This window comes from Henckelia pumila, chromosome 4, assembly GCF_033568475.1.
Source record: "Henckelia pumila isolate YLH828 chromosome 4, ASM3356847v2, whole genome shotgun sequence".
NCBI classification, from domain to species: Eukaryota; Viridiplantae; Streptophyta; class Magnoliopsida; order Lamiales; family Gesneriaceae; genus Henckelia; species Henckelia pumila.
This window is the reverse complement of record NC_133123.1, coordinates 160,976,353-160,998,500: the sequence shown is the minus strand read 5'-3', so window position 1 is coordinate 160,998,500 and position 22,148 is coordinate 160,976,353. Positions and strand designations below refer to the sequence as shown.

Here is a 22,148-nt window from a genome sequence, read left to right as displayed (position 1 = left end):
TTTGTAGGAATTTTTGGAAAAATTCAGATTGTTCTAATTTCGGTATTTCGACGTTTAAGAGTCGTATATTCGATATTTGGACATTGATAGAATGCTTTGAATGAAATATGAAATTTTGGAAATGTTAGTTTGATTTTTAGATTTAGTTTCAATAATTCTCAGATTTGTACTAGGGATTAGGAATTAATATGCATAAATAGTTTTTCACAGGATTGGAGTATTCGAATAATACTTGAGATATTTCTGTGGTAAATTAAGTGTTGGTTGAGGTACGTATGAGCCGTTTAATTACGACGCCTATAATGGCATGTAATGATATTAAGTATTTTGTAATGAGTGATAACGTGTTTTATGTGCTTATGTGGATTATATGATTGCATTCACTCATTTACAATTTTTCATAGCACGTTGAGCCTTGACTCCTTTGATTGCTATTGATATTGATATCTTGAGATGTATTGAGTCATCGATGGAGCGAGTGACATTATTTAGTGCACTCCTGAGTTAGCACGAGACCGAGCGGGTAGCAACTGTGCTCTCGATGCTACGTACGACATTCCTGATGACAGCATGAGGCCGGACGGGTAGCTCCTGTCGCCCTCGATGCTACGTGTGTGGATTAGCAGTGATGATTCAAGGTCTGTTGCGTTCCTAGCATGGGTGGCCACTGAGATTATTGTGATATGATTATTTGGACTCCATTTGGTATCCCTTATTCCATTGATACATGTCACGCATTACATTGCATTTCATTGCATTGTACTTGATTTTATTCATGTCAGTTATATTTGTCGTAATTTTTCTAGTTCGTCGTACTGGGGTCCGACCCCTGTTTTCTTTTTATGTTGTGGTTGTTTGTGATTCCATAGCAGGTTATCCAGGGGGATTTGACGCATCTGGTGGAGCGTCATCTAGTGGTACCCAGTGAGTCGAGCGTGGAGTCGAGTTCCCAGATATATGTATATATCAGTTTGGCGAGTTTTATATTTGCCGGGGTGATGCCCTGTGTATTTGTATCGATAGTTTTGGACTTTGTTTTGGATTGTTATTTGTGTGATCGAGCCTTGCCGGCTCTGCATGTGTTTAGTCCTGGCCAATGCGGCTATAGGTTTGTAAATTGGAGTTGTGACTCTATTTTCGAGTATATATTGTTGGTTGTGTTATATAGGTTTTTGGGATGTCCTATTTACGAATAGGTCATGCCGAATTTTCTGTAGGCCCAAAACGCAAATTTTTAACTCGTTTTCGCTGTTTACATTAGTTAATCCTAGTTGTTTTATCATTAAATATTAAATCAGGACACGGGCCCTTTAATTTGGTATCAGAGCATAAACTGGGATATGCTCGAATTAGAGTCTAGGACACAGTTTAGACACTAACAAAATGGTTGCGTATGTGTGTGATTACTTGTTCTTACGTGACTTGCTTGTTGTGTTTATTATTTGAATTTATCTGATAGAACCAGTAGTTCTTGGCTTTAGAACTTAGTTTATGAATTTTTATTAGAACTCTGAGTTCGTATAATAGTTCTGTATTCGTTAAGATCTTTCTGCCTATATTTAAATCCTTGTGTCTTGTAGAATGGCACCGGGAGGAATAGGTAGAAAAGGAAAGGAAGTTGTAGAAGAGTCTGCAGCAGAGAATGTTAGAAATCTTGATGATATTGTCAGGAGAAGACGTGGTCGACCAGCTGTTCAGCCTCCGAAAGATTTGGAATTAGAGGTGGAACAACAGCCACGGGTAAATCCTGACAAGGGAAAAGCTGTCCAGGCTGAGGCTGATCCAGTAGCCCAATTGACTGAGAAAATGGGAGGAATACGATTAATAATTTCTCAATTTCAGGAGTTGCGTCCTCAAAAGTTCTTTGGCAATGAAAGAAGTGAGAAAGCTGCTAGTTGGTTGAAAAGTCTCAATAATAAGTTTAATGGACTAGAGTATCCTGATGAAATTCGATTGAAGTTAGTTCCTTTTCAACTTAAAGACCGAGCGCAACTTTGGTGAGAAACGACAGCAAAAACACTTTCTGCTTCTAGTGAAAAGATTACATGGGAAGTATTTCGTATTCAATTTGCACAAGAATATGCACCACCATCCTATTATTCTGCTAAAGAAGATGAATTTAATCTGTTGGTTCAAGGCAATAAATCTGTTGCTGAATATGCTTCTCAGTTTTTGGCTCTTTTGCCTTATGTCCCACACGTTGTAAAGAATGATCGGTCAAAGCTTTCACATTTTCTGAAGGGGCTGACACGAACGATCCACACGTTGGTAACTACTGAAACTCCATCCACTTATATGAAAGCCGTAGAAAAGGCAAAAAAAATTGAAGCAAGTCTACTCAGGGGTGAACCACAATCAATTCCAGCATCTGTTCCTCAAGGAGCTGGAAGCAGTTCACAGACACCAATGGGTTTACTTCCATACCAGCCTACTCAGTCTTCTCAGCAAGCGAAGAAGCCTTGGTTTAAACTGCGAGGAAAACAATTTAAAAAGAAACAGCAGTCCAGTTCATCGAGTTCCAGTGGTAGTCGTGGTGGAAGTTCAGTTGGATCGACTAGTAGAGTGTACTGTGAAAGATGTGGTGGTAACCATTTGAGTGCACATTGTACAGGATTTTCAAGGAATTGTTTTATCTGTGTTCAGGTTATACATTTGGCCAGAGCGTGTCCAAATGCGAGAAGACAACAGTCTCAACCACAACAGTTTGGTCAGTTTCCTGGTAGACCATCGTTCAAGCCATATGCTCCTGTACCGCAATTTTCTCCTACACAGCCTTATGTTCCGGTACAACCACCTCAGCAGCCTAGGTACTCATCTCCTCAGAGTCAGCAACGTTTTCCAGGGCCACAGCAGGCTCAAGTCCATGCTATGACTCAGGATCAGGCACAAGATGCACCTGGGGGAGTTATTGCAGGTATTTGTGTTAGAACCTAATTGGGGGGGGGGGGGATTTAGGTTCTATTGGCAACTTTAGCAATTTAAAGCGATTATGCAAGTATGAAAGCGGAAGACTTAAAGCAATCAAAAATAAATGCGGTAAATAAATGCGTAAAAGAAATAAAGCGATAAATGAGATATGATATGTTTATGGAAGTTCGACGATAAATCGTCTACGTCTCCCCTTCTTGGTTAAGATTGATTAACCAAAGATCCACTAGCACTTCAACTCTTGGCCTTGATGGCTCCAAGGATAGCCGTACAACTCAACACGATCACCGCGCCGATACAACTCGAACACTTGGCCTTAAGGGCTCCAAGGATAGCCTCAACACCACTTGGCTTCACACTCAAGTGCTTACAACAATAGCACAATACACTTGGCTTCACACTCAAGTGTTTACAACAATAGCACAACCAACTCACAAACTATTTTTACAAACACTCTCAAATATATCACCTAAACACTTTGATAGTGAGAAATTGCTTGCAAAGGAGAGAAGAGATGAGTTGGGATGTCTCCAAATGAACTTGGATGACCTCTATTTATAGTTGGCAAAGATTTGAATCTGATTTGAGTACTTGGAGTGTGTGTTAAGAAGTCAAGGAGAGACAAAAAGTGTTCGGCACTGCTGCCTTATTTTTCCCAGCACTGAGCAGATTTTGTGGAAAAATCATATCGTCCTATCTAACTGTTGGATTGATCTGAAATTTAAAATAAAGCTTTAAAACATCCAGATATTCATTCTGAACGGTAGAGATTTGATTTTAACGATTTAAACATTTCCAGTAATTTTCTGAAGTCGCATCATCATGTTTTCGAACCTGTTCTGTGCAACAAATTTGAAAAATTCATATCGCTTAATCCATCCGTTGGATTGACCTGAAATTTGGACAGAAGCTTTATAACATCATAATACTGAATCTGAATGGTGGAGATTTGATTTGGATTTCTCAAAAATTCCCAGTTATTTTCTGAAGTCGAATCTTCATGGTTTCGTTCCTTGCAGAAGTGGGTACTGTGCAGCATATATGGAAAAATTCATATCTCTCATTCTAGCGGTTGGATTGCTCTCATAGTTGGACAGTACTTGTAACACTTCTTTATCTAGATTATGACCGGTGGAGATCCGATTTTGAGTCATAGAAAATTTCCAGTAATTTTCGGAAGTTGCTGCTCCATACTTTGGCTTCTTCTTGTCTTTTTCTTCATATCTCTTAACAATGTTCCATCCATTCAATGAGCAATACAAGACTTTATAAATACATGTATAGCTTCAAAATAACTTCCAATAATTTATTTTTCAATAAATCTAATTTGTAAAATCTCACTTTAAATGGTTAGTAACAATTAACCAAGTTTTGTAATCATCAAAACATAATATTATGAGACTTGTTAATGCATTAAGAACATTAATCTCATAACACGAGATTTGTATGCATTTAAGGAGTAACAATTTGTTATATTTTTGATTATCCTGCACGTATCTTGATAGACACAGGAGCATCTCATTCATTTTTATCTGTTACATTTGCTGATGAGCATGAGATTGCTTTTACTCCGTTATTGGATACTGTGTCTGTTGCTACTCCTGCTGGTGTTTTCTTGATGTCTGATGAGATAGTTTTGAATTGTGTGATTAGATTTGAGGATAAGATCATGATAACCAATCTAATCAAACTAGCTATGTCTGATTTTGACTGTATCTTGGGTATGGATACACTGATGAATTATAGAGCTACTGTTGATTGTTTCCATGGAATTGTGAGATTTAGACCGTATTATGGCAATAAATAGAATTTTTATGGTACTGATTCACAATCTCGCATTCCATTAGTATCGGCAATGGAAATGTTTAGATTATTGTCGATAGGAAATGAAGGATTTATGATTTATGCTCTTGATGTGACGAAGGAGGAGAAATTGAAAGTTTCAGATATTCCTGTCGTCAAGGATTTTCCTGATGTATTTCCTGATGAGATTCCGGGTTTTCCGCCTCAGAGGGAAATAGATCTTAGCATTGAGTTGATGCCAGGGACAAGTCCGATTTTTCGAGCTCCATATCGATTAGCTCCAGCAGAATTGAAAGAACTCAAGGCACAATTGCAAGATTTGCTGGAAAAAGGTTATATTAGACCAAGTGTGTCGCCTTGGGGTGCTCCAGTCTTGTTTGTGAAGAAGAAAGATGAAACGATGAGAATGTGCATCGATTATCGGCAATTGAATCAGGCTACTATGAAGAATAAATATCTTTTGCCACGAATTGATGACTTGTTTGATCAGTTGCAGGGTACATCTGTATATTCTAAAATTGATCTTCGTTTCGGATATTATCAACTTCGAGTTCGAGAGGAAGATGTTTCCAAGACAGCATTTCGAACACGTTACGGACATTATGAATTTTTAGTTGTGCCTTTCGGGTTGACTAATACTCCAGCGATTTTCATGGATTTAATGAATCGTGTGTTTCGAGAATTCATAGATCGATTTGTTATCGTGTTTATTGATGACATTTTGATTTATTCTAAGTCAAGGAAGGAGCATAAAGAACATTTGACATTAGTACTTCAGAAACTCAGAACATCACAATTATATGCTAAGTTTTCGAAGTGTGAATTTTGGTTGGACAGAGTATTATTTCTAGGACATGTGATATCAGCTCAAGGGGTATCTGTCGATCCTAGTAAAATTGAATCTGTTCTTAATTGGTCTCGACCAACCAATGTCTCTAAGATTCGTAGCTTTTTGGGTTTGGCTGGCTATTACAGGCGTTTCATCAAGGGATTTTTCGAAATAGCTAGGCCTATGACTATATTGACTCAAAAAGATCGACGTTTTGTGTGGACTGAGGAATGTGAAGCTAGTTTCCATACTTTGAAAGAAAAACTAACTACGGCTCCAGTACTAGCATTACCTTCAGGCTCAGGTGGCTTTGTTGTTTGTACAGATGCTTCTTTGAATGGACTGAGTTGTGTTTTGATGCAAAATGGACGCGTGATTGCGTATGCATCTCGTCAATTGAAACCACATGAGACTTGTTATCCAGTTCATGATTGGCTGCCATTGTGCATGCATTGAAAATATGGCGTCATTATCTGTACGGTGAACAGTTTGTGATTTATTCCGATCATAAGAGTCTGAAATATTTATTCACACAGTCTGATTTGAATATGAGACAATGTCGATGGTTGGAATTACTTAAGGATTTTGACTGTGATATTCAATACCAGCCAGGAAATGTGAATCAAGTTGCAGATGCTTTGAGCAAAAAAGTTCATACTAAGATGTTAGCATCTTTAACTATTTCTAAAGTTCATGAGCATTTGGGAATTTCAGGATGGACTTATCGAGCTAAAGGTAATCATTTCATAGTTTCATCTATTCAAGTTGAACCACGAATAATTTCGAAAATCAAAGCAGCACAAAAGACTGATCCATATATCCATCACTTGAAAGAATTAACTCTAGCTGGTCAGTCAGGGAAATTCCTTGTTGCTTCTGATGGATGTTTGCGTTATAATGGTAGACTTGTGGTTCCGAATTTGATAGATTTGAAAGAAGATATACTACGAGAAGCTCATTGTAGTCGACATAGTATACATCCTGAAATTCGAAAGATGTATCATATCTTGAAAGCCCATTACTGGTGGGAAGGTATGAAGAAAGATATTTCTGACTTTGTGGCTAAGTGTTTGACATGTCAACAAGTTAAGGCTGAAAGAATTAGACCAGGTGGTATGTTACTTAGTCTTGAAGTACCACAGTGGAATTGGGAACACATTACTATGGATTTCATGACACACCTACCTCGATCTAATCGTGGTTGTGATGCCATTTGGGTTATTGTGGATAGATTGTCTAAATCTGCCCATTTTATTCCATATGATCGTACTTGGACATATACGAAAATGGCGAAAATGTACATTGATCAGAGAGTGCGATTGCATGGTGTGCCAGTTACTATAGTATCAGACCGTGATCCCAGATTTACTTCTAAGTTTTGGTCTAGTTTGCAATCAGCTTTGGGTTCTAAATTGGCCATGAGTACTGCCTATCATCCGCAGACAGATGGTCAATCTGAAAAAACTATTCAGACACTCGAAGATTTATTACGAGCTGTTGTGATGGATTTCAGTGGTGGTTGGCAAGAATCTTTAGCTTTGGTGGAATTCTCTTACAATAATAGTTATCAAGTATCTATCGGGATGGCACCATTTGAAGCCTTGTATGACAGAAAATGTAGATCTCCGATATGTTGGGAAGAAGTAGGAAAACGACAGTTGTCGGGACCAGAGTTTATTCAAGAGATGAAAGAAAAAATTGAACTGATCAGGAAAAGAATGAAAGCAGCCCAGGATCGTCAAGCCAGCTGTGACGCCCCGTTTTTATCTTAAATGAATTTATTTGAGTTAATCGGAGATTGCAGAGTTCTCGAGCCGGTTTGATTTTGATCAGGGTCCTTTTTGCAAAAATTGGATTTTTCAGGGACTAAAATGCAATTATTGGTTTTTATAGATATTTATAAGGCTTTTGGACCCATTCTCTTCTCCATCACCTCCATTGCATCGCCTCCCTCCATTGAAGTCGATTCATTGAGCTTTCAAGCTTTCTGATTTCAGTCCGAGCTCGATCCGGCCGTTGGAATTTATTTCTGAAGGCAGATTAGTGATCACTGCAGTGAGAGCTCTGTTATATCGTAAGTTCTTCTTCGATCCGATACATTCTAGTTTTTGGATGTTGTTAGAATCGTTCTAGATTCGAGTATGTTGTTCTCTTTAGAGTTCTGATCGTTTATTATCTGTCAGTTTTGAAATAGAGCGACGTTCGGATTTGTTATGATTTTTGGAAGCCATTTTCGAAAATCATGGTTTTGAGATTTGTTGGGTTTGTCTTGTTGTTGTTGTATTAGCATTGAATTGAGTCGTTATCAGTATTGAACTGATGTCTGCGTTGCCGGTTGTTCAGTTATAGCCGTTATGCCGTCGGTTTGAGTTTTTGGAGATTTTGAACCATTTTTGAGTTTGAACTTGGCTTGTAAGTTGATCGTGGTCATTGATCAATCATCTCTTGTATCTGAACAGATTCGTTCGGAGTTGTCAAGCCCAGAGTTAGCAGCTGTTTGATCGTTTCAGAGAATTGGACGAAGAACGGTATAAAGAGTTTTCCTTGAACCGTTGCCTTGTTGTTGTTAGATTGTGTAGTTGTTTATACAATCTCTTTTGTAGCTTATCCAGAGTTGGAGCTACTACATTGCAAGGTAAAAGCAGTCATCGTAGCGGGATAGCATACTCGGGACTGTTGGTTCTCGAGTTTCCCTTTTTAAATCACATATTGCATTGATACTTGTTCTAGCACGTGGAACTTGTAATTGTTGATTGATTGAGTTTTTGTTATGTGGCTTATGTTTATGTTTCTGTTATGCATTCATCTTGAGCCTACTTTGATTTCAGCGGGCAGAACCGCCCTTTTTGTTAGACGTTTGGGAACTATGATTGAGTGGCCTAGGTTGTAGTATTTCGCCTAGTGCTAGCATACTCATTATGGTTGCTCAAAGTCTAGAGGAGTGGGATACGTGGCACCACCTCGATTGGGAGAGTCGGTGAGTCGTTACGTGATCTCATCCTCGGGATCCCAAAAGCAGAGCAATACTCCCGTGTTTATCAGAATCGATATCCTGGTTTTAAAGACATGCATATCATTAACTTCGACTTGAATATGTGGTTTGATAGCATGTTGTATATTCATTACTTGATATGTTGCTTTTACTGGGATTATCATTCTCACCGGTTATCCGGCTGTTGCTTTGTTTTGTATGTGTACTTGGCAACAGGTGGGGCAGGAACAAGTCAGAAGAGGCATGGTTAGCTTCGAGGGCAAGTAGTAGAAGTGAGACTCGGTTTAGAAGTCGAATTAGCATGTTTATCTAGTTTAAGATTGAAGCATGTTACAACTCGAACTTGATATGTTTTGTTATTCGAATTAGTTTGTATTCGGATTGTAATCTGAAATCGAAGTATGTTGTTGTTGTATCGATTTAGACTTCTGGTTGTTTTAGGCCTTCTGAAAGCATGACTTGTTATGGCATGTTTCCCTACACCCTGTTATTGCATTTGTATTTGAAGGCATGTCGGACCAAGCGCGGAATCCTTTCTTTTTTTTTTCTGCAGCCTGAGCATTTTCTGCCCAGGCCTTCCGCGCGCGGGCGAGGCGTTCCTCGCGCGCGCGCGAGGCCTCCGTTGGGCCTCGGAATTGTTTGCCTGCGCGCGCGCGAGCTTGGTTCCTCTCGCGGGCGCGCGGCGTTTTTTAAAAAAAAAAAAAAAAAAAATTTGACATGTTTTACTCTTGGATTCTTGTTCGCTTAATTGTTGTTTAATCCGAGATTAGTGGTTTAGAATCGAGGTCTCACATTAAGTGGTATCAAAGCGTTAAGATTCTTGGTCGAACTAGAGTGAGCGGGGTAGATCGAGTCTGTGTGCAATGACTCCTCGCATGTGTTTGAATTATTTAATTGTGTACTTAATTCCATGCGAGCATGCTTTATTGTTTGAGCATTATTTGAATTACATGGTTGTGTGATTTAAATTAATAAAGCATGATCTACTTGAGATATAACTGTTTCTGTTCTCGACTGGTATTCGGTATTCCAAGCGGTTGTAAGGGCACTGATGGTAGCGATTGAGATATCTCGTGTCCTAACCTTTGATTATCAGATGGGTCCTCGTCGAGTGATAAACAGAAACACACCACCAGTTATCCCTGCGACTGAGCAAGCTAGCACTGAGGTTGATCAGTTAGATGCTTCAGCGACTCCTAGGGAAACCTTGCTGAAGAGGTTTCAGTCGTTCAATCCGCCATTGTTGATGGGTTCAGAAAATCCAGTTGACTGTGAGAGTTGGTTGGATGATATGGATCAGTTGTTTGATTCCATTGACTACACAGATGACCGCCGAATCAGGTTAGTAATTCATCAGCTGCGTGGTGGTGCTAAGAGCTGGTGGATCATGACAAAGAAAGCATTTGAGAGTAGAGGTACAGAGGTTACTTGGACTCTTTTTAAATCTGAGTTTTATAAGCGGTTTTTCCCTATCTCGTATCGTAAGGATAAGGGAGCAGAGTTTGCAAATCTGAGGCAAGGGAATCTGAACATTGAAGAGTACGTGGCTAAGTTCGATAGTCTGTTGCGTTTTGCACCGCTAATTGCCGGAGATGAAGAAGCTAAGGCAGATCAGTTCATCAACGGGTTGAACCCCGATGTCTTCACGTTGGTTAACACCAACAGGCCTAGCAACTTTGCGGATGCCATGAATTACGCAAAGGGAGCAGAAGCAGGCTTGTGGAGGCAAAGAGGTAATCAGGGGGCACCTCAGCAGCAGAGGCAGTATCAGAACCAACCATCTCAGTACCAGAATCAGCCACCTCAACATCAGAACCAGCAGCAGAGGTATGAAGGTGGAAACAGTGGGGGAAACAGAAAGGATCAGTACAAGGCAAGAGGTAAACAGTTCAAGAGACAGGGGAACAGTTCGTCCAGTTCCAGTGGTTTGAAGCAATTCGGTTCAGGACCGAGTTCTGGGTCATCATCCTTGTACTGCAGCAAGTGTGGAGGAAGACACTCACCGGATCAGTGTGTGGGAGTCTTCGGCAATTGTAACACATGTCAGCAACCGGGACACTTCTCTAAAGTGTGCCCTCAACGTAATAGAGATAGAGCTCAGAGTGGGAGTTCTTCTAGACCTGCAGCTCAGCCAGAGAGGCAGTCATCTGCAGTGCACTCTTTCCAACCCCAGCAACAGCAGAACAGACAGGGAGGTAGCTCTAGTGCAAATCAGCCTTCGAGACAGCAAGCACGAGTCTTTGCATTGACAGAGGATCAGGCTCAGGCAGCACCTGACGATGTCATAGCAGGTAACTGTTCGATTTTCGGTCATTCTGCTCATGTCTTGATAGATACAGGTGCTTCTCATTCCTTTATCTCTGAGAAATATGTGTTATTGCATGCTTTGCCAACTGAATTGTTGCCTACAGTAGTAGCTGTTACTTCACCTTTGGGTGGAGGAATTGTTTCTGTCCGACTAGTCAGGAACTGTGAATTTTGTTTCGAGGGGAATTTGTTAGAATTCGACTGTATTGTGCTTGGGTTGTCAGATTTTGATTGTATTGTCGGTATAGATGCTTTGACCAAGTACAGGGCAACAGTTGATTGTTTTCTGAAAGTTGTCAGGTTCAGACCTGAAATGGTAGACGAGTGGAAATTCTTTGGTAAGGGTTCTCGATCTAGAATTCCTTTGATTTCAGTGTTATCTATGACTCGTTTGTTACAGAGAGGTGCAGAAGGATTTTTGGTTTATGCGGTTGATGTACTGAAATCTAGCCTAGCTTTGGTTGACTTACCAGTGGTTAGAGATTTTGCTGATGTGTTTCCGGAAGATGTTCCTGGATTGCCACCCATTCGAGAGGTTGAATTCAGCATTGACTTAGTACCAGGTACTCAACCTATTTCAAAAGCTCCTTATCGTATGGCACTTGTTGAATTGAGAGAGTTGAAGGAGCAGCTTGAGGATTTGATTGCCAAGGGATACATCAGACCTAGTGTATCACCTTGGGGTGCTCCTGTTCTATTCGTTCGGAAGAAGGATGGTTCTATGCGGCTCTGTATCGACTACCGTCAATTGAATCAGGCTACAGTTAAGAACAGGTATCTTTTACCCCGAATAGATGACTTGTTCGATCAACTGCAGGGTTCTTCTGTCTACTCTAAGATTGATCTGAGGTCAGGCTACCATCAGCTGAGAGTGCGAGAGGAAGATGTTCCTAAGACCGCATTCAGAACGAGGTATGGTCACTTTGAGTTTATAGTCATGCCGTTCGGTTTGACTAATGCTCCAGCTGTTTTTATGGGTTTGATGAACCGTATCTTTCAGCGTTATTTAGATGAGTTCGTCATTATCTTCATCGATGATATTCTTATCTACTCGAAGAACCGTACTGACCATGCAGAGCACTTGAGAATCGTCTTGCAGATTTTACGAGTTGAGCAGTTGTTTGCCAAGATATCGAAATGCGAATTCTGGTTAGATCGAGTTGTCTTTCTCGGTCATATTATTTCTAAAGATGGGATTTCTGTCGATCCCAGCAAAATCGAAGCGGTTATGAATTGGCCTAGACCGACATCAGTACCTGAGATCCGAAGCTTCATGGGTTTAGCTGGTTATTACCGTCGTTTCATCGAGGGTTTCTCGTCTATTGCCAAGCCTATTACCCAGCTGACTCAGAAGAATGCGCCTTTTGTCTGGACTTCAGATTGTGAGGCTAGCTTTGTTGATCTGAAGAGGAGACTGACCAGTGCTCCAATTCTTTCTATTCCGAAGGGTACTGGAGGTTTCACAGTGTATTGTGATGCTTCTAACCGAGGTTTGGGTTGTGTTCTTATGCAGCATAAGCATGTGATAGCGTATGCATCGAGGCAGCTAAAACCGCACGAGACTCGTTATCCTGTTCATGATCTTGAACTTGCAGCAATTGTATTTGCTTTGAAGATCTGGCGTCACTATCTTTATGGTGAGTCTTTCGAGATCTTTTCTGATCATAAGAGTCTTAAGTACTTGTTTTCACAGGCAGAGCTGAATATGAGACAGAGAAGATGGTTAGATCTGTTGAAGGATTTCGACTGTGAGATCAAGTATTATCCAGGGAAGTCGAATGCAGTTGCAGATGCCTTGAGCCGAAAGCTTTGTTCTCTATCTCTTTCAACTATCGGTGTTTCTCAGTTGGTCGATGATTGTTGCACTTCTGGTTTAGAGTTTGAAACAGATAGGGAGACTATCAGAGTGTTTGCTATTCAAGCCGAGCCGGAGTTGTTTGTTGCAATCAGAGAAGCACAGAAGTCTGAGCCGAGCATTCAGGTTTCGGTAGAGAAAGTCAGAACTGGGCATCAGTCAGAATTCCAGGTTAGAGATGACGTTTTGTTTGTGAATAACCGTATTGTTGTGCCTGATATTTCGGAGTTGAGACAGCGTATTCTCCGAGAGGCTCATTGCAGTCGGTTTAGCGTTCATCCTGGAGGTCGTAAGATGTACAACGATCTGAAGAGTCAGTTCTGGTGGAAGAGAATGAAGGACGATGTTGCGAGATTTGTATCTCGGTGTTTGAATTGTCAGCAAGTGAAAGCAGAGCGGAAGCGACCAGGTGGTCTTTTGCACAGCCTATCTGTTCCTGAATGGAAATGGGATCACATTTCTATGGATTTTGTCACGAAACTACCACGATCCGTTCGAGGATGCGATGCTATTTGGGTAGTGATCGACCGATTGACGAAGTCTGCGTGTTTTATTCCGTACAGGATGACGTATCGTCATGATCAGATGGCTGAGTTGTATGTTAGCAATGTTGTGAGATTGCATGGTGTGCCGAAGTCGATCGTTTCAGACAGAGATCCTAGATTCACTTCTCACTTCTGGCACGGTCTTCAGGGGGCACTTGGTACTCGATTGCATCTGAGTACAGCTTATCATCCTCAGACAGATGGACAGTCAGAGCGGACTATCCAGACGTTGGAGGATATGCTGCGAGCGGTGGTGCTAGACTTTGGCACTAGTTGGCAGAATTCTTTGCCTCTTGTCGAGTTTTCTTACAACAGCAGCTTCCAAGCGAGTATCGGTATGGCGCCTTTTGAGGCTTTGTATGGTAGAAAGTGCCGATCTCCGTTTTTTTGGGATGAATTGTCCGAGTCACCAGATTTGGGACCGGAGATGCTTAGAGATATGGCAGAGCAGGTTAAGATCATTCAGACCAGAATGAAGTCAGCTCAAGATAGACAGGCGAAGTATGCGAATGTCAGGCGTCGACCTCTGAGTTTTGAACAGGGAGACCGTGTATTCCTTAAGATTTCTCCGTTCAGAGGCACCGTCAGATTCGGTAAGAGAGGAAAGTTATCTCCGAGATTCATCGGTCCGTACGAGATTCTCGAGAAGATAGGCGATCTTGCCTACAGACTTGCACTTCCTCCGTCTTTATCTGGTATTCACGACGTTTTTCACGTCTCTATGCTGCGAAAGTATCAACCAGATATTTCTCATATCCTTCAGCCTGACGAAGCCGAGTTAGACGAGACTCTGAGCTATTTTGAGCGACCGATTCAGATCCTTGATCGGAAAGAAAAGCAACTCAGGACCAAGTTGATTCCGTTAGTGAAGGTGCAGTGGAGCCGTCACGGTGTTGAGGAAGTGACTTGGGAGACAGAATCTGACATGAGACAGCGTTTTCCAGAGCTATTCGGATGACGTGAGTTCTTCTTACTGTCTTTAGTTCTTTATTCTATCTTTGAGTTGTGGTTCTCGTTGATTTCGAGGACGAAATCTCTTCTTAGTGGGGGAGAATTGTGACGCCCCGTTTTTATCTTAAATGAATTTATTTGATTTAATCGGAGATTGCAGAGTTCTCGAGCCGGTTTGATTTTGATCAGGGTCCTTTTTGCAAAAATTGGATTTTTCAGGGACTAAAATGCAATTATCGGTTTTTATAGATATTTATAAGGCTTTTGGACCCATTCTCTTCTCCATCACCTCCATTGCATCGCCTCCCTCCATTGAAGTCGATTCATTGAGCTTTCAAGCTTTCTGATTTCAGTCCGAGCTCGATCCGGCCGTTGGAATTTATTTCTGAAGGCAGATTAGTGATCACTGCAGTGAGAGCTCTGTTATATCGTAAGTTCTTCTTCGATCCGATACATTCTAGTTTTTGGATGTTGTTAGAATCATTCTAGATTCGAGTATGTTGTTCTCTTCAGAGTTCTGATCGTTTATTATCTGTCAGTTTTGAAATAGAGCGACGTTCGGATTTGTTATAATTTTTGGAAGCCATTTTCGAAAATCATGGTTTTGAGATTTGTTGGGTTTGTCTTGTTGTTGTTTTATTAGCATTGAATTGAGTCATTATCAGTATTGAACTGCTGTCTGCGTTGCCGGTTGTTCAGTTATAGCCGTTATGCCGTCGGTTTGAGTTTTTGGAGATTTTGAACCGTTTTTGAGTTTGAACTTGGCTTGTAAGTTGATCGTGGTCATTGATCAATCATCTCTTGTATCTGAACAGATTCGTTCGGAGTTGTCAAGCCCAGAGTTAGCAGCTGTTTGATCGTTTCAGAGAATTGGACGAAGAACGGTATAAAGAGTTTTCCTTGAACCGTTGCCTTGTTGTTGTTAGATTGTGTAGTTGTTTATACAATCTCTTTTGTAGCTTATCCAGAGTTGGAGCTACTACATTGCAAGGTAAAAGCAGTCATCGTAGCGGGATAGCATACTCGGGACTGTTGGTTCTCGAGTTTTCCTTTTTAAATCACATATTGCATTGATACTTGTTCTAGCACGTGGAACTTGTAATTGTTGATTGATTGAGTTTTTGTTATGTGGCTTATGTTTATGTTTCTGTTATGCATTCATCTTGAGCCTACTTTGATTTCAGCGGGCAGAACCGCCCTTTTTGTTAGACGTTTGGGAACTATGATTGAGTGGCCTAGGTTGTAGTATTTCGCCTAGTGCTAGCATACTCATTATGGTTGCTCAAAGTCTAGAGGAGTGGGATACGTGGCACCACCTCGATTGGGAGAGTCGGTGAGTCGTTACGTGATCTCATCCTCGGGATCCCAAAAGCAGAGCAATACTCCCGTGTTTATCAGAATCGATATCCTGGTTTTAAAGACATGCATATCATTAACTTCGACTTGAATATGTGGTTTGATAGCATGTTGTATATTCATTACTTGATATGTTGCTTTTACTGGGATTATCATTCTCACCGGTTATCCGGCTGTTGCTTTGTTTTGTATGTGTACTTGGCAACAGGTGGGGCAGGAACAAGTCAGAAGAGGCATGGTTAGCTTCGAGGGCAAGTAGTAGAAGTGAGACTCGGTTTAGAAGTCGAATTAGCATGTTTATCTAGTTTAAGATTGAAGCATGTTACAACTCGAACTTGATATGTTTTTTTATTCGAATTAGTTTGTATTCGGATTGTAATCTGAAATCGAAGTATGTTGTTGTTGTATCGATTTAGACTTCTGGTTGTTTTAGGCCTTCTGAAAGCATGACTTGTTATGGTATGTTTCCCTACACCCTGTTATTGCATTTGTATTTGAAGGCATGTCGGACCAAGCGCGGAATCCTTTCTTTTTTTTTTCTGCAGCCTGAGCATTTTCTGCCCAGGCCTTCCGCGCGCGGGCGAGGCGTTCCTCGCGCGCGCGCGAGGCCTCCGTTGGACCTCGGAATTGTTTGCCCCCGCGCGCGCGAGCTTGGTTCCTCGCGCGGGCGCGCGGCGTTTTTTTTAAAAAAAAAAAAAAAAATTTGACTTGTTTTACTCTTGGATTCTTGTTCGCTTAATTGTTGTTTAATCCGAGATTAGTGGTTTAGAATCGAGGTCTCACACCAGCTATGCTAATAACAGGCGTAGACCTTTAGAATTTCAGGTTGGCGATTTTGTTTTCTTGAAAGTATCACCATTTCGTGGTGCTATGAGATTTGGGCGTAAAGGTAAATTAGCTCCTCGTTATATCGGTCCGTACAAGATTGTTGAGAAGATTGGTTTTGGCGTATCGTTTGAACTTGCCACAGAGTTTGGCTGCGATACATGATGTATTTCACATATCTATGCTGCGGAAGTATGAACCAGATCCTTCTCATATCTTGAGGGCTGATGATGTGGAGTTGGATAGTTCCCTTAGCTATGTTAAGTATCCAGTGCAGATCCTTGATCGTAAAGAAAAGCAACTTAGGAACAAGACGAATCCTTTGGTTATGGTGGAATGGAGTAGACATGGGAGAGAAGAAGCTACATGGGAATTGGAGTCTAGAATGCGTCAAGAATGACCTCATTTGTTTGACTATGTGGTGACTTATTTCACGTACTCTGATTTCCCTATGTACTATCAGTAGTAGATCTTTGACCACTTGTATATAAGTTTGATGTGTGTTAATTTCGAGGACGAAATCTTCTTTTTAGAGGGGGAGAACTGTAAGGACCCAATTTTACTATGTTAATTAATTTGTGTGTTAAAAATATGTATGAATAAATATCGGTTTATAGACGATATTAAAATGCATATTTTATTTATCGAGCACACAAGAGTGGAAATAACTCGAACCGGGTCAAATTCTAACCCCGAATGAATAAAACAAGATACACATTAAACTAATACATATCTATTAAACTAAATATGGATATACATATATACGACTCTCTCTCTCCTCGTCTTTTCCACCGGCTTCTGCGTCTTCTTCTTCCTTTTCATTTCAAACTTTTCTCGTTGCTTCAAATCGCCGTATCTTTGCCGTCGGTAATCGATTTTTGAAAATAAATATAGTTCTGGAATCCTCGCGACGTAAGCTTTCTTTTGGTACCAATATTGTAAGGTTTTATCGCGTCGCTCGAAGCTCGAATTCCGACAGCCGCCGCCTGCTTCGTCGCCGATCACCGCTTGCTGCAAGAGGAAGGTTATTCAGGCTAGTTGGAGCTTTATTTCTTAGCTTTGAGGTAGATTTCTAGATTAGAGTTTCAAATTTTGGGAATTTTGATTCAATTGACTTTTGATAATTGATATTTGATTTATTATTGGTTGTAGGTATTATATCGGAGTTGATTGAAGGTATTGACTATTTTTCAGAAATTATTGGGGCAATATTTTGAATTTTCAGATTATTATAATTGGGAATTTTCAAATTTTAGTGTTGATTATTCATTAATGGAGTGTTTAGATGCTCTAGAAAATATAAATGCGAATTTTTGAAATTTGTAGGAATTTTTGGAAAAAATCAGATTGTTCTAATTTTGGTTTTTCGACATTTAAGAGTCGTATATTCGATATTTGGACATTGATAGAATGCTTTGAATGAAATATGAAATTTTGGAAATGTTAGTTTGATTTTTAGATTTAGTTTCAATAATTCTCATATTTGTACTAGGGATTATGAATTAATATGCATAAATGGTTTTTCACAGGATTGGAGTATTCGAATAATACTTGAGATATTTCTGTGGTAAATTAAGTGTTGGTTGAGGTATGTATGAGCCGTTTAATTACGACGCCTATAATGGCATGTAATGATATTAAGTATTTTGTAATGAGTGATAACGTGTTTTATGTGCTTATGTGGATTATATGATTGCATTCACTCATTTACAATTTTTCATAACACGTTGAGCCTTGACTCCTTTGATTGCTATTGATATTGATCTCTTGAGATGCATTGAGTCATCGATGGAGCGAGTGACATTATTTAGTGCACTCCTGAGTTAGCACGAGACCGAGCGGGTAGCAACCGTGCTCTCGATGCTACGTACGACACTCCTGATGACAGCATGAGGTCGGACGGATAGCTCCTGTCGCCCTCGATGCTACGTGTGTGGATTAGCAGTGATGATTCGAGGTCTGCTGCGTTCCTAGCACGGGTGGCCACTGAGATTATTGTGATACGATTATTTGGACTCCATTTGGTATCCCTTATTCCATTGATACATGTCACGCATTACATTGCATTTCATTGCATTGTACTTGATTTTATTCATGTCAGTTATATTTTTCGTAATTTTTCTAGTTCGTCGTACTGGGGTCCGACCCCTGTTTTTTTTTTTTTATGCTGTGGTTGTTTGTGATTCCATAGCAGGTTATCCAGGGGGATTTGACGCATCTGGTGGAGCGTCATCTAGTGGTACCCAGTGAGTCGAGCGTGGAGTCGAGTTCCCAGATATATGTATATATCAGTTTGGCGAGTTTTATATTTGCCGGGGTGATGCCCTGTGTATTTGTATCGATAGTTTTGGACTTTGTTTTGGATTGTTATTTGTGTGATCGAGCCTTGCCGGCTCTGCATGTGTTTATTCCTGGCCAGTGCGGCTATAGGTTTGTAAATTGGAGTTGTGACTCTATTTTCGATTATATATTGTTGGTTGTGTTATACAGGTTTTTGGGATGTCATATTTACGAATAGGTCATGCCGAATTTTCTGTAGGCCCAAAACGCAAATTTTTAACTCGTTTTCGCTGTTTACATTAGTTAATCCTGGTTGTTTGATCATTAAATATTAAATCAGGACACGGGCCCTTTCATCAACGAAGAACAAAAAGAAGCAACAAACTATAAATTCGTGCAGGAATAAAAAATTAGATGTTTGTCTTGAGGGGCCCATGGGTATAGATGTCATTTTTAGCTCATGGGGACTGACACATGATTACAAATTCAACAAGGGATCTCAAACACAAATTTACTTACACAGGTACTGAACACAAAATTCAGTTTGTGTTTGGGCATTTTCGAGCAATTCACCCTTAGACAAATGCTTCTGCCGAGCTAAATTGCACGTTCACCCCAATCGAAGTAATCTATAAAATTAAACAAGATATATCATGAAACAGTTCGTGCACGTGTAAATTTTGTATGATATATTTTTTAATTTAATAAAGTATTAATTTGAACTATAAAAATAAAACTATTTATTGTAAATATAAATATCATTAGTCGCACAAAATACCTACTCTAAAATTAAAACAGACTTTTAGTTCAAATTTTTCTAATACACGACTGGAATTACGAGAGTATTGGCACCTTGGGAAATTCAAATTACCATATTTTTAGATATTCTTCTATACATGCTTACTGAAGTATCCTAACAAATTTTAAAATATTTTATTTTATTTTTTGAAAAAAATAAAAATGAATTACTTTTCTCACCCGCTAATAAAATTCATCATTCACGCAATAGACTCATCGCACTGGAAATCACTGGAGCTACATTGTTGTTGTCTGGTTGACCCGAGGCCAAGTGAGCATTAGAATTTCACACTCCTAAAGTTGCATGAAACGAAGCCAGGATCGATTCTAGACGACTTTCAAATCGTTTCAAACACTTATACTAATCGAAAAATGTTAGCAAGATCCACTGCCATGCCAGAAGTTACCATGGCCAACAAAAGATGTCTGGAAACTAACAAGCATGACGAATGGCGTGCTACGGAAACGACATCGGCTCATCAGAGGAATATCAAGGTTGCACAACTTCAACAGGAACCAAACATGTTGAGGTTGTAAGTACCACACAAAAAGGATATCAAGATTTTTACAGAAGGATCTGCAAGAAAAGTTTTAGCTGCCACTTCGCCTCAATCGGCACTGGTTCAAAGTGGCCAACTCCATGAGTCAAATTGAAATTTTTAGTAAAATCAGTCTTTAACGTGTTTGGGAAAAGCAGATTTAGACATCGCAATTATGTGTTCCCATGTACAAAATCACATATACCATAACAAATCTCAAAGAATCGCTCAAACATATTTCACAAAAACAACAACAATAAGATAAACAACGAAGATCATGACTTTATTCATAATATATTCCACAACAACAATAACAAAAATCACAAAATCACACTTTTAGGTAGCAGATTTGAATACTATAAGGATCGTTCATATAATATTTATAATCTAGTTCTAAAATATAAAAATTGACAATAAAATCGTTATAATCGAGAACAATTATGAATTTTAAATAATCAATCCACAATTGGTTGAAATGAACACAGACTCACTCATATACATAAAACTTAAATATTGTCCATCAAACCTGTATAATTCATGCGATGGTTGGAACTTAAACATAACCACAAAACAACATATACAAGTAGACAATCCTCAAAGAATAATTCAATTGGAAAAAAAAAAAAAAACCACTATCATCAAGGCGTAGTTTGATATAAAAATTTCTTAATTTTTCAAAAAAAAATTATACCTTAAACTTGTTGATTCGATTCTATTTTTTCGCAAAGAATTCGAAATGGTCTTGGCTTTAAACTCATTTCGCCTCAATTTATTGCACTAAATGTTGACAGAAATGTGTAGATCGTCGTTGATTTATCCGTAAGGGTTCAAGGAGGAAGAACATTGGGAAAACGTTGGATTGAAGAGAGAAAATAGCTATTATTAAATATAGATTTATTGTTCAAATGGGTATTATTGGGTTTTATTTAAAGTTGAGGACAGTTTTGTAATTTAGCCTTAATTAGGGAGTTCAAACACATGTCAAGCTTTTGTCAGGGAGTGGAAACATATAAAATCTGACGCAGGGACTGAGAAACAATTTGAGTTTGTTAATGGGGATTTAATGAGAATTTGCCCATATATATATATATATCCAAATATTTAAAGTTAGCCTCGTGCTTCCAAAATCTCGTGTATGATACTAGAGAGTTACATTTATTTATTTATATTACTATAAACTGGTGTTATAAGTAGAATAAGGTGTTTATTAAATTTTTTTAAAAAAAGTAGAATAAGGTGTCATTTTTTTTTTATTTTTTATTTTTGGTAATTGTTTAACGATGTAGTTAGACAAATGCTCCTGCCGAGCTAAATTGGACGTTCACCCAAATCGAAGTAATCTATAAAATCAGACAAGATATATCGTGAAAATTTTGTGAAACAGTCTCGTGCACGTGAAAATTTTGTGAAATAGATTCTTTAATTTAATTATCCATGATAAAGTACTAATTTGAACTATAAGAACATAACTATTTATTGTAATAATAAATATCATTGGTCTCACAAACTACCTACAATAAAATTAAAACGGACTTTTAGTTCAAATTCTTCTAATACACGACTGGAATTACGAGAGTACTGGCACCATGGGAATAAAATTCAAATTACCATAGTTTTAGATATTTTCTATACATGCTTACTGAAGTATCCTAACAAATTATAAAATCTTTTATTATTATTTTTTGAAAAAAATTAAAATGAATTACTTTTCTCACCCACTAATAAAATTCATCCTTCACACAATAGTGAATGATTCATATCACAGGAAATCACCTTATCAAGGAGCAACATTGTGGTTGTCTGGTTGACCTGAGGCCAAATGAGCATTAGAATTTCACACTCCTAAAGTTCCATGAAACAAAGCCAGGAACGATTCTAGACGACTCTCAAATCGTTTTAAACACTTGTACGGATCGAAAAATGTTAGCAAGATCCATTGCCAGAAGTTACCATGGCCAAGAAAAGATGTATGGAAACTAACAAGCATGACGAATGTCGTGCTAGGGAAACGACATCTGCTCATCAGAGGAATATCAAGGTTGCACAACTTCAACATGAACCAAACACGTTGAGGTTGTAAGTACCACACAAAAGGGATATCAAAATTTTTAAGAAGGATATGCAAAGAAAAGTTTTAGCT

General features: G+C 39.2%; 1 protein-coding gene across 1 annotated transcript; it reads left to right on the top strand.

Annotated features, from left to right (window-relative positions):
- The first annotated feature begins 1,581 nt into the window (after positions 1-1,581).
- LOC140862234 (uncharacterized) lies at positions 1,582-5,184 on the top strand. The gene is made up of 6 exons (XM_073265242.1): positions 1,582-1,958; positions 2,034-2,462; positions 2,644-2,707; positions 2,773-2,914; positions 4,821-5,063; positions 5,168-5,184. Exons 1-6 carry the CDS (start codon positions 1,582-1,584, stop codon positions 5,182-5,184), a joined length of 1,272 nt encoding a protein of 423 aa, XP_073121343.1.
- Positions 5,185-22,148: the final 16,964 nt, after the last annotated feature.

What these genes read in the sequence shown, in the direction of transcription:
- LOC140862234 (XM_073265242.1), top strand. Translation starts at nt 1,582, where the DNA reads ATGGCACCGGGAGGAATAGGTAGAAAAGGAAAGGAAGTTGTAGAAGAG. An exon ending in CCTGATGAAATTCGATTGAA is followed by an intron (nt 1,959 to 2,033) that starts GTTAGTTCCTTT and finishes TTCTGCTTCTAG; the next exon opens with TGAAAAGATTACATGGGAAG. An exon ending in GTCTCAACCACAACAGTTTG is followed by an intron (nt 2,708 to 2,772) that starts GTCAGTTTCCTG and finishes TCTCCTACACAG; the next exon opens with CCTTATGTTCCGGTACAACC.